At 38.0% G+C, this 12,658-nt stretch overlaps 2 protein-coding genes across 2 annotated transcripts; both read right to left on the reverse strand.

Moving 5' to 3' along the window:
- Positions 1-231: 231 nt before the first annotated feature.
- On the reverse strand, positions 232-2,670 carry tagln3b (transgelin 3b). The gene is made up of 5 exons (XM_056248945.1): positions 2,544-2,670; positions 1,755-1,976; positions 1,482-1,656; positions 1,147-1,249; positions 232-1,025 (listed from the first exon to the last, which is right to left on the reverse strand). Exons 2-5 carry the CDS (start codon positions 1,932-1,934, stop codon positions 884-886), a joined length of 600 nt encoding a protein of 199 aa, XP_056104920.1. The 5' UTR covers positions 1,935-1,976; positions 2,544-2,670; the 3' UTR covers positions 232-883.
- A 3,901-nt stretch (positions 2,671-6,571) lies between these two features.
- Positions 6,572-9,773, reverse strand: abhd10b (abhydrolase domain containing 10, depalmitoylase b). Its single transcript, XM_056248940.1, has 5 exons — positions 9,634-9,773; positions 8,830-9,013; positions 7,922-8,033; positions 7,318-7,455; positions 6,572-7,204 (listed from the first exon to the last, which is right to left on the reverse strand). Exons 1-5 carry the CDS (start codon positions 9,725-9,727, stop codon positions 6,863-6,865), a joined length of 870 nt encoding a protein of 289 aa, XP_056104915.1. The 5' UTR covers positions 9,728-9,773; the 3' UTR covers positions 6,572-6,862.
- Between the last annotated feature and the right edge of the window lie 2,885 nt (positions 9,774-12,658).

Here is a 12,658-nt window from a genome sequence, read left to right on the forward strand (position 1 = left end):
GCCCGCGAAATTGACCACACCTTAATTCTTTATAAAACCACATTTTATTGATTTTAATAAACTAGAGATCAATCTCCTGATCATAAAAACGTATAATGTAACATCAAGAACATTTTAAATCTGTAGAGACAGCCTATAAGCAAACTAAATAATATTGTATAAAATTCATTCGTTTTAAAACGTATGCAACATGAAATATTATTTTAATGAAGACAAGAACACATTTACCAATCATGTTAAGGTACCAATTTATTAAACATTTGGATCAAACATGGTCACGAAAACCAAACTTATGAAACTGACATGGAATGTTCACACACAACAATGGACAACACAAACAAATATATTTATACATTTATTGACTATTATTAATCTGTATACAGTACTTCTGGTTAGTATGTGAATTGACATTCTTAATTGTTCTTGTTTTTTCCATTTTTCCAACAGCAAAAGGGCAGATCACAATATCAACAGGTGCAATACAGTATCCGCAAGGGCAAACTTTTGTCCTTTACTGTTCATTCAAACACTATGTAAACTAGTAAACTGTTACAGTTGCTGTCTGTTATTTGGTATATCAACACACTGTTTGCTCATAGAGAATAAGGCAGTTGTTTTGACTTGCTTAGATAAAACTTTAAGAATCACTATCACTATTTGCATACATTAAATAAATACATTATCACAGGCTGAGCAAACCAAACATAAAATAAATATATCTAGCATGCTCTAATGTCTTAAAACCCCTTAAGACTGCTCATCTTCATCAAATAGATGCCACCATCAAAGAACACTGCTTGGTAAGGGCTGAGGTGAGGGGGTGAGGGGGAGGGGGTTAAGGTTTTTTGGGTGTTTATGCAGGTTGCTTGGCACTCGTATAGCTTCACATAATCTGCCGATGCATGCCGTAACCCGTCATGCCAGCCTGAGATGCCCCACGGTTACTGCCCATCTGTAAGCCAATCAGATTCTGACCCTGCCGCATCTGCTCCTCAGAAAACTCTCGACGGTTGCCTTGAGATTTCCTGTCACACAAGATCAAAAAGAGTTCACACGGCACTGAGACACAACAAAGTCCATTTACAAGTCCAACCAGACAGGACTTAACGCACCATTATGAATTAGTCTGGCAGAAATCTTCCTCACCTGTGAAACCAGTCCCGGTTACCTCGGTAATGTCCATCGTCTTTTGTGACAGCCACGCTACCCAGCGACATTAGAGTTCTCTGGACGGCTGCCATGTCTTTTCCTTTAACCAAGGGAACCAACAAGCACTGAAGTGACTTTGGCTACACACCAAGAACGCAACTTGCATACTACAGTACCCCAGAAAGCATTCAAAGGCCTGGTTGATTAAAAGCAATGCCTTCGAAACAATTGAAACTCCTATATTCATTTGCTACAGCTGCATGCTTTTACAAGCTAATTCCGAAGATCAAGACGTGCTGCTCCAGAACTTATAAAAACAAATTTTACTGTACCTTCCCACAAGTCCACTGTCTGAAAAATGTCTGTGGTGATTACTCCATAGGCTTCAGTTGCCTGAAGGAACTGGGAGATCTTTTCCATCTGCTTAAAGGCCATCTGTGTCTCTGGGATCTTCGTAATAGGCTCCTTACCACGCGGATACAAACTGTTAATGAGTCTACAGAGGATCTGCAGACATGGACGATAAAGGAATGGGGTAAATAAAGGTAAATAAAAGATGAACAGAATCATGTTGGTGTGATATTGTCAAACTGATGTTTACTTACAGTGCCATCCATTAGCCAGTTCTGAAAGTTTTGTCTCCCTGGCTGTGGTTTTTCAACATTTCCTCCGCACTGAGCAACAATCCAGTCCACCAGTCGCGATTCCAGCTCTGTGTCATATTTCTGCTCGATCTTCTCCTGCACCTCACGGCTCAGTCCATAACTGGGTCCTCGGTTCGCCATTGGTCACTTAAGTTTAATAATTCTAGATATTTCCCCAGTAGCCTATATATATATACATATATATATAAAGAGACACTAGCTGAACCTGTGCTACAAAGAGAGAGAGAGAGAGAGAGAGAGAGAGAGAGAGAGAGAGAGAGAGAGAGAGAGAGAGAGAGAGAGAATTTCACCTTTAGCTACTCTGTATACTTGTTGGGTACTTAAAGTGCCTAAAAGTCTTTGCGAATATTAATTGTCAGAATCAGGTTTTGAGCTCTGCAGAATATGAATTGTCCTGTATTGTGTTTATATTTTATTGTATATATGATGATCACGAACTGACAAGGGGTAATATTGACCGGGGTGTGGTCCATGCTTGTTTCCATGTGACAAAAAAAAAAATCTATAGGCTATATGTTTCAATCTAAACCTATTTCGAACTTTATAAAAGAAGATCAATGCAATTATCCTATTATTTCTTAGAATTAGGTAGAGTGTGCAGACGCAAAAAGAAACTGCATGCGCAGGTTTAGCCCAAATTAGTTTTAAACTATTACATTTATCCTACCGATAATTTTGCCTGCGATGTCCACATACAAATTATTTTGTCAAGGATAATGTATTACTTACTGAAAGGAGATGTGCGTGTCGTCCTCTGTCGCAGCGAGGTCAAATCCTTCCTGTGGTCACTGCTGGAGATGCTTGACTGAAACATCCATGCAGCGGGGACGGGGCGTGGCTCCGAGCGCACTGTCCGGAGTGCGGAATCCTACTATGGTGGAGGCTTGGCTTATGAATATTAATTAGCTTACGTATCTGGACGCTGATGGAAAGTTACCAAGTAGCGGCGGCCTGACTTAATTGACATTCATGAGCTTGTCTGGAATAGCAAGAAGGACTGTTCAAACAAATGCAACACTATGGTACAAAATCGGCCTACAACAAACAATGGTGAACACACTTATTTTTAAAACAAGATTGCATATACATTTACCTCTCTACAATGTTATGCGTTTTCATAATGCGAGATTTAAAGGGATAGTTCACCCAAAAATAAAAATTCTGTCATTAATTACTCACCCCCTCATGTCGTTCCAACCCCATAAGACTTTCGTTCATCTTCGGAACACAAACTAAGATCTTTTTGATGAATTCTGAGAGCTTTCTGTACCTTTTTTTAAGAGAAGAGATTGTAAAACTAATCCACATAAATTGAGCAGTTTAGTCCAAACAAATGTCTGAAGAGACACGATTGCTTTATATGATGAACAGATTGAATTAAGACTTTTATTCACATAAACATTTATCAACTCACACAGCAGTTATGGTGAAAGCTCAAACATCGCTTGACGTGTGAGAACCAATGATGTTCATTCTCTTGTTCAGAGGCGGACAGAGTACAGAGCTTTGTTACTTGAGTTAAAGTACAGATACCCCTTGCTAAATTTTACTCAAGTACAAGTAAAAGTACTACATTCAGATGTCTTGTTTTTAAAAGTACTTGAGTATCAAGAGTACAAGAGTAGATTTTCTAAATATTGAATTACTAATCTACTGCCACAGTGCTTACATTTATGCACAGAAACGTGGAGTTATGAAAAATGTTAATGTTAATACCTTGGAGAATGTAAAAGGAATTGAAAGTAAAATCAAGTCATTTTCATCTTTTTACCATGTTGCTTTATTTAATTTAATTACATTTTTGGGGGGTCCCATCTTTAAATGCGGGGACAACACACACACACACACACACACGTAAGGGTGGCGCTGCCAATAAAGCACCTAAAAGCTGTCACAAAGAACCGGCAAAAGGAATGATTATGAATATGTAAAATATAGCAAGGAGATATTTTAATTGTTTATTAATAAACACTTGTTAATAAACAAGTGTTTTCTTTGTCAGTGTCGGCTAGATGAAGTTGACGATGCTGACTCGCGATCTTCAGTAGTGAACGCGCCAAAGAAATGCACATTTCATACGGATTACATAAGCAGAGAACAGTCTGTAGTCTGTTTTCTTTCGTTTTGATTTTTTTCTGTTTAAAAGTAGACATGTCTGTGAGAGGCAAGTAGGCTACCTTATACACTCAGTTTCGGTTCATTTATGAGACGAGATCCAGTTCACAGGCCGGCGCCTCCGTTTCTTATCTATCGTCTGCTATTTACTACTTATTTATTAAACCCATGCAATTGGTTGATGAAACATTGATTAAAATTAAGATACAATTAATGCAAAACGAAATTCAGGTTAAAGAAAGGTTTTGTGTTTTCTGTTTGAGGTCTCTGTGAAAGTTTTAAAGCATTTTTTATGCCGCTTTCAGAGCGCTCACGTCCGTAACGGAGAACACGTCCATAACATTGTTTTTTCCTCATAAATGCAAACCGGAAAAATAAAATAAAACAAAATGAATATTTTATGTACTGTGGAGACTGAGCGCCAACCCTTCTTCATTCGCCTAATTTGGTTTGCGCAGTGTAATTCACATAATCAGTAAAAATATATTTTGCCTCCTAAAGTTTTTTTTTTAAGAAATCAGAAATCCCTCGTGGCTACGCCACTGCTACATTTGAACCTGACACACCACAGGTAAACACACCACATACTCAAGAACATCAAACCAAATGTTTGGCTTACATTAATGTGTAATATAAAATCTGACCATGGAGTTGACTTTGGCGGAAAGCTGAAAGTGATTGCTGATAGGCTGTCCCAATCAGTGGCGCCTGCACAATCCAATCACGTTTGAGAGGGAAACAACAAATTGAGGGTTTCCGAGATTTTTTTATTTTATTTTTTACTTGTGTACTCACGGTTATGGATAGAAATGTATTGGAGTAAAGAGTACAATATTTGCCTCTCAAATGTACTTGAGTAAAGTCATGAGTACTCCCCAAAAATGATACTCGAGTAAAATACAGATCCCTCAAAATTGTACTTAAGTACTGTACTCAAGTAAATGTACTCCGTTACTGTCCGGCTCTGCTCTTGTTACAGCACGTTTGAGCTTTAGCAAGAACCAATGAGGTTTATTCTCACGTATCAAGCGTTCAGTTGAGGTTTGAGCTTCAGTTTATTTTTGCAGATCACTGTTTATATGAGTCAAACTAAAGCCTAAATTAAATTTGTTCATCCTATAAAGCGATTGGTTTGGACTAAACTCAATGCATGTGGATTAGTTTTACGATCTATTTATAAACTTTCTGAAGCATGAAAGTGGTAGTTGCATGTAGCTGTCAATGGAGGGACAGAAAGCTCTCAGATTTCATCAAAAATATCTTCATTTGTATTCCGAAGATGTACTAAAGTCTTACGGGTTTGGAACGATGATGAGGTAATTAATGAAAGAATTTATTTTTTTGGGTGAACTATCCCTTTAAGAAAGACATGTAAAAAAGTTTCAAAACTGACAGAAAAAAACAAACAGATCCTTTTGCTTGCTCTTGCCCTCTAAAGAACCTAGCCCATTTCCAATTAGATTAAGATGCATTACTAATGCTTGTAAATTCTGAAAGAAAAAACTAGCAGCATGTGATAAACAGGAAAACAAGTCTTTGAAGTAATTACGGAAACCTTTAAGAATGGTCTAAATCTACTTTTACGAATAAATATGAAGTAGGCCTATAAGTGAGTAAACAGGAATTTAAATATTTAATACATAATATTTATTTTCTAATAACAATAAGACTGTATGAAATTACATTGTACTTTATAGTATAAGGCAGCTTATATAATTCAAGAAAGTTCTTCTATAAAGCAATTACAGTTTAAATGAAACCTGAATGAATCAAGTGATTCATGTTTCATTGATTCATTACGCATAAACTGCATGGAGCCATTTGAGTTTAGATCCCTCTGATAACCAACTGATATAGAAAGGTCAGTTTGGTTGTTAAAAAAAAAAAACAAGCTCATGTTTAGGGGGGCGGGGGGTAAAAAAAAGAAAAGGCCCCCGGCCCATTAAACAGTCCTACACTAATTTTGCATGTTAATAAACAACCAAGCAGTTCATAGAGCAGTGGCCCAATACGTCCTCGAAACAAACATGGAGTGCAGGGGCAAGGGAGAACTGAAAGGTCAGATTGATATAATGTGCTCAGTATACTGTGCCTGATGGGATGTTCAGGTGGGCTAACGTAATAGAACACACACCATTAACTCCTTCTTACATTTAGACCTCAGCACAAGCTCTATCCACAGTGTTTGTGGCATAATGTTGATTACCACAAAAGTGAATTTCCACAATTATGTTCTTAAATAAAAACAATCTGGGTTACAGTGACGTATAATGGAAATTAACGGGGCCAATTTGTAAACTTTAAAATACTCCCCTTTTCAATATTAGTCACAAGATGCAAAGAGAGAGAATAATATCACTTTGTAAAGTTGTATGCAATGACAACGCAATGCCATAAACACCAAAATGACAATAAAATTAAGTAAACAGCTCAAATACACAAGATCTAACAGAAGTGAACAATAAGATATTTTATTTACTGAAAAACATTTTTTTTAACGGATCCATTGTTTTAATCAATGGATCAGTTGAATTTACTTTTAAAATGATGTGCTGTCAACTGAGCTTAACTTGCACTGAAACTGGAATATTCCTCAGAGGAATACAGTATGTCATTACTGATATTTACATCAAAACACTGTGTATTGGTATACAGAGGCTTTATTTGCATAAAACAGTTTGAAAAATGGTTAAAAAAGGCACAGGAGATCTAGACAAATCTTGTGCTAGATAAACAGCAGCTTTACCTTAAAGGCTTAATGGCACAGCATTGCACTGGGTAAACATGAAAAAGAAAGATTTTGCCCTCCCACAGTTCACTCTTTTTCCATCGTTCTTGTCTTGCGAGATAAAACAGGAAGTGAGTGTTTGGCAAAAACAAGTGGGAGAGGGTCTTAAGGCTAGTTGCGTGGTAACCTGTTCCCAAACGGTGGCTCACACCATGGTGGTAAGTTTGTCTATGAGGTCATCGATGGTGTAGACAATGAGCTTGATGTCATCTTTTTCAGCCATACGGTGCAGGCCGTGGCGCCGTAGAATGATGTCCACGTCGGGGCTCAGCACACGCTCGGCCACTTGCATGGAGATGTGCCAGGGCACGTCCTCGTCTTTCAGGCCGTGAATGAGACGAACCGGGCAGGTGATAGGGATGGGGCTCTGTAGGATACAGTGGTTCTCCGCATCACGCAGGAAGTCCATACTCACAGTGTACATGCCCTCCTCGTTACTTTTCGTGGGGATCGTCCATGAACCCTTGTCCTCACACTCTTTTCTCACCTGAATAACATATGTGGACTCTCTGACTAATTTCGAATATCAACACCCCAACATTTGAAACATTTAATGTGATGTAATGTGAACATGCAACAACTACTTTAGTTGCATCTCACCTCTATAGGAAGTGTCTTAAAGGCTGTAACAAAATGATCTGCTGCTGTGGAAATGCCCACCAATGCCTTTGTCTTCTCTGGGCGAGCGATAGCAGCCAAAAGCATCAGCCAGCCACCCATACTGGAGCCAACAAGAATCTAGGAGACAACATACATGCGTACTAACAGTCAAAACCAGTGTTCAATGGAATCATTTAAACATTAGTGACCTCTAGTGGCCACTCTTTAAAATGAATTAAGAATAAAGCCAAAACACTGAGCATGATTATTCCAAAATGGAAAATAACATATGTATTTTGGTTTATAGAAATTAGTTTAAAATGCAACAGCTGACAATTCTTCAATTGGTCCTAATTATTGACTTATGTCTATTATGTCTAACAGGGCAGTTGTGGCCTAATGGTTAAAGAGTCAGACTGGTAACCTGAAGGTTCTCAATACTGGTAGGAAACGACTGAGGTGCCCTTGGAGTGTGTGTTTACTACTCACTACTCCTAATGTGTGTGCACTAACTTGGATGGGTTAAATGCAGAGGCCAAATTTCAAGTATTGGTTACCATACTTCACTTCTTAGATAGCATCTGGAAAGACTTTGATGCCTTACCTGAGGACCTTCAGCAAGTTCATCTAACATGAACAGGACATCTTTTTTCCAAGTTCCAATGGTGCCTTCTGAAAATACACCTTCAGAAGCTCCATGACCAGAGTAATCAAACCTGTAAATCCACGTAAAATTATTTGAGTTTTGTGTGAACTTTCACCTAGTGGAATTCAACAGTTTTTCAATTCACAAGGGGTTTTGTCTGATCCAAATTATGGTAAGCAGCATGTAAAGAGGGGACCAAAATTATGAGACATCTAAGGAAAATGCTTCATTTGCAGTCAGACTACCTTATTTTATGTTTCATCATTATGTCATGGTGTAAACAACAAGCTGCTCTGTGCATGACTTCTTCAATCATTTAGTCCGTTTAAACGCTGACCCTGCAATGTCGCATTTATCTGCCTCCACTTTTGAGTGCAATGACCACGTCAAACTTGAATCAACAACCTTTGCATAGAACCAAGTCCATGTCCAACATTTTTTTCTTTTTCGATAATTTATAACACTCAGATGTACGCAACAATACAAAAGAAAAGATCTGTCACTACTTGTTTCATCGGGACTTTAATACTTCAAGTGTTTTATCAATTAATCAATTAATTTGATCTGAATATATAATTCATAATGTCTTAGTATTTGACTCGAGCTGCAAGAATGTATGTAAAATCTGACGATCATGTTATCTAGAATAATTTGAGAATGATCCAATGAGACTCTTGTGCTTCAAAGAAAAAAATCTGATCTGTACAAAAGGTCACACGATCAATACCACAGATTTACTTAATTGATTAGTGCCATAAAAAAGTGTAGAATGTTATCTTTTACATTTCTTTAATTTTTTCAAAATTCTGAAGCTTTAAGTCTCAGACCTTTGCACATATATGTGATTGTGAATATCAGACACAAACCTCAGGTAGGCATGACCTAGAGATCTGCAGAACTCCTCCATGGCCTCTGCCTTCTGTCCGCTCATGTTGGATCCATATCCAGGCAGGAACACGACACCAGGACTCTTGCCCTTCACTCTACGATAGGCCAGCTTTGGTTGATCTGGCCGTGATATGTACTGTACTGTAGATTTATGTTTAACTCCTGCAAACACACACAACAGTATGTGGCTTTAGAGTTTATATTTCTGCATTTTGTGACCAGTCAAAAGTTTGGGGTCAGTGAATTTTTTAGACTATATTTATCAAAATATTCTGAAAAAAAAACCCCGGCAAAGCTGAATTTCCAGCAACATTACTCCAGTCTCCAGTGTCACATGATCCTTCAGAAATCATATGCTGATTTGCTTCTCAAGAAACATTTGCTATTATTATCAATGTTGAAAAAAGTTATGCTGCTTAATATTTTTTTCGGGAAAACGTGATTGATTTTTAAATGATTGATAAGGAAGTTCAAAAGAAAAGCATTTATTTGAAATAGAAATCTTCTGCAACATTATTATCACGTTTTTGACAACAACATGTATAAACTCAACTCCTAACAAACCTGATTTGAATACATTAAATCACATAAACATTTAAGACTTTTAGTTGAAGCACACTTTTACAGTTTTGAAGGTTAAATTTCACTATAATTATTTGTGGAGTGAGTCCCACTCCCCTAAGGCGTCCTGATACCACACCCCCTTCATTCGTCCAGTTTTTAACAAGCGTAGTTTGCTTGTTTGTTACCTAAATGTAGTTTGTTAGTTTAGTAGTACGAACCCTCCAAAACCCTCGGTCTGACAGCGCCGACAGCTCCATTGCCCGAGTTCAGCAAAAGTCCTCTCCAACAATGCTTCAGCACCAGCGCTGCCATGCTGTCTCACCACCCACCGCCGCTGAGATGATAACGCGAGAATATCTGGGTTGCCATGTTTTAAAACGCACATGAAATCCCCCATTGCAAACCTTTGCGGTGTTGCCAAATACACTGTAGATTTCAATTTTTCCCCTCACTTTTTTTCTGCACAAACGTTGCACCTGTAGTACTCAAAAATAATTTCCAAAGAAAGCTTAAAAGGATAATATTAGTTTGAGCGGTTGCAAAATCAGATCAGAATTTCACCCCGGACTGAAAGAATAAAATGGTCATGCAGTTTTTGACCAAATTAATTTACAAGATTGCCAGTTTTACTGAATAAGGATTTTAAAGATCTCCTCATAGAGATTTTTTAATTCCTGTGCCCTTTGTAAACTTTAATCAAAATAACCTCACTCTTGCTACGACTTCTCTTTTCTGATGACATGTTTAGTGATGTGAGGGCAGGACAACCTGTTACTAACATGAGATCACAGCAATAGCAAGCCACAACGATCCAATCAATTCTCAATGGACGAAATCAAGTCCCACCCTACATTTTTTCTTGTTCGAGAGAGGCTGTTCACTTGGCTATAAGTCACAACGGGGAAGAAAAGAAAGACTATCACAACTTTAGGATTTGATTAATTTCCATTGCTTTTCCAGGAAGCATTGGAAATGACCATTTTAAAACAAGATGTGCAGAACTTCAATGTTAAGATCTGACGGAAAAGGAAGGGAAAGTAATGCATATTTAAAAATTATGTAACCACACGCTTTTCAAGGGCAGGTGTAAATGTCTGATAAATTGCACTAATATTCTCCTAGTGTTATATTTATGTTAATAAGACATTGTAATTCTACAGTGTCGCCTGGTCTGTTCTGCTTTTATTTTGAAAAGCGCCGTTTTTCTTCTTCTGATGTTTTTTGTCGCGCTAAACTCCCTGTTACTCTCATCACAATGTGGTGCTCACGCGTCGTCGGAAGAACGGTAAAACTTGTAAACCCGTTTGGTATTTATCATGTTCATCCATTTGAAACTTGCAAAGAAAGAGTTTTACATTTGTGTTTACTTTATTATTTTTTGTATTGTTCGTACTTTTGTATTTCTAAGAGCTCCGAACTGTGAAGGTGTGTCGAACTAGAGAGCATGCTAGTTGATGGCCGAAACTATTTGATTAGCACCCTTGGAGAGCGGAATGAGGTATGAAGGAAAAGAATGTCATTATTTCATTTGTTTATGGGTTAATTGCACATTTCATAAATATAAAAGCAATATATTCTTTCTGTGAACAACTAATATATTGTATTTCATTTAAAGGAAGCATGTGATATTTTATTTGTCATGAAGGCTTAAAAACATATTTCATATTGGTTAAAATGTTAAAATGATTTGTATGGGATGTAAACATGATTTATATGTGAATTGTTGGTGAAGCTACATAGAAGAATTTTGTATTTCTTCTGTTTTCTTCTGTAGTTTTCACGGTGTTCATTGTGCTTATGGTGCATGCACGTTGAGAGGAAGAAATAAATCTACACCCGTTTGAAACTCTCTGCGTCTTGATCAATAAATCCAAGGGGCCGCTACAGTGAAAACTCACCGCTGCACCAGCCCTGCCATCCCTGGTGAGAAGCTGATGCCATCACATCCGAGGTCCAACTACCAACCTGATACCAGCCAGTTTACTTCGCTTGCATCCAACTCCTGCACCCAGGCAAGACTTAAAATGGACAGCTGGATGCCAAGGAGCAAAAGGTTGAAAAGAGACAATTTCTACACACGCAAGCTTACAGCATAACTGAAGTGACTTAAATAATAACATGGTATTATAAGGTCAAAATAACTTGCGAGCTAATTCTCCGTTCCTAACGCTTCTAAAAAATGGTGACTATTTCAAGAAACTGACCCATGTGCTTGTGTCATATGTATTTGTGAAAAGGTTGAATGGTGAATTTTTGTTGTTACTGTTTTATGCAAAAATCCTTTTGATGTCCATAATCTGTTAATGCTTGGCATAAACATTACTCTGTGGTAAAAGGTAACTACAGCTTACAAGTGTAAATTCAGGCGTAGGACAATCAAAGGCTACACTCGACTTAAAGCAGCAGCACAAACAAACAAGATGTCACGTAAAGACACACCATGCAGATCCAGCTCACGTGAAAGAAAGCTAACAGAGAAAGGCCAAGAGATGCATGACCAAGACACCAGAAAACGTGAGAAAGCATTTAACAAGACCTATGACTCTTGGAAGCTGGTAGCAAGGGAGACTAGGAAAAAATTAAAAACCCTCTGTTCATCAGAAGACCTTAATGAATTACAGCAAGACATTCAAGCAAAGCAAGATGACGTAGGTCAGCAGTATGAACCTATCCTACGTAACAGTAACACCACACCAGAGATTGTAAAGAAAATGGATGCCTGCGTTACGCTAACAAAAGACATTTGTGGACTCATAAGTAACCGTCTAGAGACTATTAATCAAGATTATAATGACCAACTTGAGAAGGAAAGGGTAAGAGAAACATTAAACAAAGATGAATATGGGTCTGTCTTTGGCCACACTAAAACTGAAACCGTAAGCTCAGCGGAGTCACCGGAGAGATTGAGCAACCACTCCAGCTCAGCCAGTACCCACAGCAGTAGAGTAGATGCACAAGCAGAGCTTGCGGCTAAGCTGGAACAATCAAAAGCCATGAAAGAAATCCAAACACAGCAAGCACATCTTCACAAGTTAGAGAGTGAATGGAAACTTAAAGAGGCAAAAATGTTAGTAGAAATGAAACAAAAAGAGGTGGAAATGCAACAACAGTTGGAACAAGAGAGAGCCAAATTGCAGCAGTTACAAGCAGCAAAAGACGTTGCCATAGCAGCAGCTCGTGTGAGAGCATATGATGATTTTGAAGGTTTTGAGAACCATGATGAGGAGATTAATGACGAAACTA

Source organism: Rhinichthys klamathensis, unplaced genomic scaffold, assembly GCF_029890125.1.
Source record: "Rhinichthys klamathensis goyatoka isolate OS25496 unplaced genomic scaffold, OSU_Roscu_1.1 h1tg000059l_1, whole genome shotgun sequence".
NCBI classification, from domain to species: Eukaryota; Metazoa; Chordata; class Actinopteri; order Cypriniformes; family Leuciscidae; genus Rhinichthys; species Rhinichthys klamathensis.

What these genes read in the sequence shown, in the direction of transcription:
- tagln3b (XM_056248945.1), bottom strand. Translation starts at nt 1,934, where the DNA reads ATGGCGAACCGAGGACCCAGTTATGGACTGAGCCGTGAGGTGCAGGAG. An exon ending in GACAGTGGACTTGTGGGAAG is followed by an intron (nt 1,250 to 1,481) that starts GTACAGTAAAAT and finishes CCTTGGTTAAAG; the next exon opens with GAAAAGACATGGCAGCCGTC. An exon ending in AACCGGGACTGGTTTCACAG is followed by an intron (nt 1,026 to 1,146) that starts GTGAGGAAGATT and finishes CTTGTGTGACAG; the next exon opens with GAAATCTCAAGGCAACCGTC.
- abhd10b (XM_056248940.1), bottom strand. Translation starts at nt 9,727, where the DNA reads ATGGCAGCGCTGGTGCTGAAGCATTGTTGGAGAGGACTTTTGCTGAAC. An exon ending in CTAGGTCATGCCTACCTGAG is followed by an intron (nt 8,034 to 8,829) that starts GTTTGTGTCTGA and finishes GTGGATTTACAG; the next exon opens with GTTTGATTACTCTGGTCATG. An exon ending in TTAAGACACTTCCTATAGAG is followed by an intron (nt 7,205 to 7,317) that starts GTGAGATGCAAC and finishes TATGTTATTCAG; the next exon opens with GTGAGAAAAGAGTGTGAGGA.